The 2,866-nt window shown below is 55.8% G+C and overlaps 1 protein-coding gene across 1 annotated transcript in view; it reads right to left on the bottom strand.

Moving 5' to 3' along the window:
* Window positions 1-6: 6 nt before the first annotated feature.
* Ppp1r9b (protein phosphatase 1 regulatory subunit 9B) overlaps window positions 7-2,866 on the bottom strand; it is a 16,947-nt gene continuing 14,087 nt past the window's right edge. Inside the window, exons 8-10 of the mRNA XM_005350602.3 lie at window positions 1,429-1,658; window positions 1,083-1,179; window positions 7-909 (exon numbers count right to left, since the gene is read on the bottom strand). Coding sequence (XP_005350659.1) covers window positions 856-909; window positions 1,083-1,179; window positions 1,429-1,658 — 381 coding nt within the window. The 3' untranslated portion in view covers window positions 7-855. The remainder of the gene's footprint in view (window positions 910-1,082; window positions 1,180-1,428; window positions 1,659-2,866) is intronic.

The following is a 2,866-nucleotide window of genomic DNA, read 5'->3' as shown; positions in this document are numbered from 1 at the left end:
GTGTGGCCCTGGGCAGGGCCTAGCTCCCCAGCGAGAGCTCCGCAGGCACACCACCTAAGCTGACCTCCCTCCCTCCTGGCATTCCTAGGCTAGACCAAGGCAACCTGAGCCCCAGGGGCCTCAGGACAGTTCCAGGAGGAGGCTGTGGCTATTTGGCACTTGGGGAAGGGGAGGCACAAGGAGAAGTTGAGGGCTGTTGCCCTTCCTAGGAAAGGGACTGGATTTTGGACTCATCCTTTTCCCTACTCCAGCTCTCCCCTCCCACCAAGGATACGAGAAATCAGTGCAGGACCAGGCCCAGCCTCTGGCTCAAGGGTGGGCTCTATCCCTCCTGGGATGGGGAGCAGGGGTGGGAGATGTTGAGGCCAGACAGCAACAGACAGCACAATGATAGGGAAGAGGAAAGGGCCAAGAAAGTCGAATCTCAAGTCGAGGCCCAGCGGCCACATGGACCCTGTGGGCAGGGAGCAGCCTCCAAGTGGTGAGATGCTGGGAGAGCCCCAGCTCCACTCCGGTCCAGAGACACAGGCTGGAGGTTGTAAAGTCTGGCAGTTTGGTCTGCAGGCCCTTGTGTCCATCCACCACCCAGGTCAGCTCTCAGCTTCTCTCGGCCTCTGTACCTCAGCCCCGTAGAACAAGGAGGCCACTCTTCCAGCCACCATTGTCTGCCCGGGCCACCCTAAAGGGGCCTGTGATATGGGCCCTCTGGTCCCTGAAGCTGGGGGAGGTGGGGTGGAGGAATGGGGGAAGTCGGGGCACCTGTCCCCAGGCTGGTAGGGGCGGGGTGGGGATTGAGGACAGGGGGTGTGGATAATGGGAGTGGATTATTATTGTCCAGTCAAGGAGCGATTCCTGTTAAGTAGAATTAGAATTCCTCAGGGTTTGCAGGTTTCCTTCCAGTTCTGAGATCTAAAAAACAGAGAGGGAATATCAGGTTTGGCCACTGAGCATGCGTCCTGCCCCTAACCCCCAGCTCTGACCCCAGCAACACAATCCTTCCCAAACATCAACAGAGTGGTCTCCTTTGGTTCTGGCGTCTATGCTGCTCCCTCTGGAGGTTGCCCAAGGCACCCAGGCTCTACCTTGTCTAGAAGCTTGTCCATTTCCTCCTTCCTAGCTAGCTCCGATTCTTCCAGTACCCGACGCTGGGCAGTCTCTTTTTTCAGGAACTCGATCTCCCTGGAGACAGGCAAGGAGGGAAGAGATAAGTGCTGTTTCGTTCAAGTCAGAGAGAAGCAGGTTTTCCCAGGGCCTCTAAGGCCTGGGTCTGGTATTCAGTCATTCCGGCTCAGGTGCCCACCACAGTGCCCTCTAACTTCTGTACCCCGTGTCTGTCTCCCTACTCAGCTGGAGAAAGGCTGGGGTGGGACTACCACTGAAGGCCTCTCCGTCCTGCTTGAACTCAGATGCAAAGCTCCTCACACGTACTTCTGCTGGTAGTCCTTGATGAGACGTTTGGCCTTGCTGTACTTGCGTTCCAGGGCCTGATACTGGGCCTGAGTCTCCCGCAGGTGCTCATCCACAGCCTGGCACAGGCTCTGGGCCTCACCCCAGTAGCCCTCTAGCTTCTCCATTCGTTCCTTATTCTCCTCCACACTCTGCTCCAGCTGGGCCTTCTCCACCCGCCAGCGCCCTTTCTCCTGCTCCAGACTCTGCAACTATGAAGAAAGAGCAGCCCTGGGTTAGAGGGGACCAGAGTGAGCCAGGAAGCCAACAGTCTTTAGAAATTCCTGCACCTGTGGAGGCTACTGGCCCCCAACTACTCTCTGAGGCTGACCTGGGGGTAGCAGGCACCCATGAGTCACTGATCAGCAACTTCTGCCTTAGCCAGAAGATGGGAGTGACATGCCTCAGGGCTAGTGAGATGGTAGATATGAAACCGTCACCACCAGCTCGCACCCTTTGCAGCCCTGGTGTGCTAACCAGCCCCTACCCTGGAGATCCTTCAACAATCCAGGCCCTCTCCAGCTCTTAGGTGACCTGTATTACCAACAGCTCAGTCTGCATTCTTCTCTCTCCCTATCATTCCTCAAGACAAGGCCCCACCTCCCACACAACTGCTATGCAGAGCCCCAAACCCTTAGGTCCTGCCAGATCTTGCACCTAACTTCCAGCCCACTTCCCAGCTTTTCACAGGTACCATGCCCCAAATAGGACCCTCCCCCATCTGAATACAGCTTTCCTGGCTTGCTTGCCTGGGAGAAGGTTCCACTGCCTCACAGCAGACCCAGTACTCACTTTCCAGATCCTGGTTGTCCTTCTGCCTTGCCTGCTACGAACCCTCATGTTTTCTATAATTCAAGCCTTCCTGCGGAGCCACAGACTTGCCACAGGGCCTTTGCAGGTACTGTTCCTTCTGCTAGGAATGCCTCATCTACCCTTCCCTCGTACACCTGCTGCGCATCATTTCCCCAGAAAAGCCTGCTGAGACTTCAGTAGGGCAGCACCCCCCACCCCAACTGGATGGGGTTCTTCCTGGTTTAGGGCCTCAGTAACCCTTCTCCTACAGAGCTTATCAGGGAGTCACAACAGTCAATGGTGTACACACTCTAAGACACAAGGACAAGGATCGACTGTGCCTGAAGCGGCATTGGCTGTCTAGAAGTTAGCCTAGATGTCTTTCAATTGAATGCCTCTTTGCTTTCTGAACCTGAAACCATCTGGGACCCACCCTCAGCTTCATGCTTTGAAAACACCCTCAAAAATCTAGTCTTGGCCGGCGGTGGTGGCGCACGCCTTTAATCCCAGCACTCGGGAGGCAGAGGCAGGCAGATCTCTGGGAGTTCGAGACCAGCCTGGTCTACAGAGCTAGTTCCAGGACAGGCTCCAAAACCACAGAGAAACCCTGTCTCGAAAAACCAAAAAA

Source organism: Microtus ochrogaster, chromosome 7 (genome assembly GCF_000317375.1).
Source record: "Microtus ochrogaster isolate Prairie Vole_2 chromosome 7, MicOch1.0, whole genome shotgun sequence".
Classification (NCBI taxonomy): domain Eukaryota; kingdom Metazoa; phylum Chordata; class Mammalia; order Rodentia; family Cricetidae; genus Microtus; species Microtus ochrogaster.
This window is presented reverse-complemented; position numbering and strand designations above follow the sequence as displayed.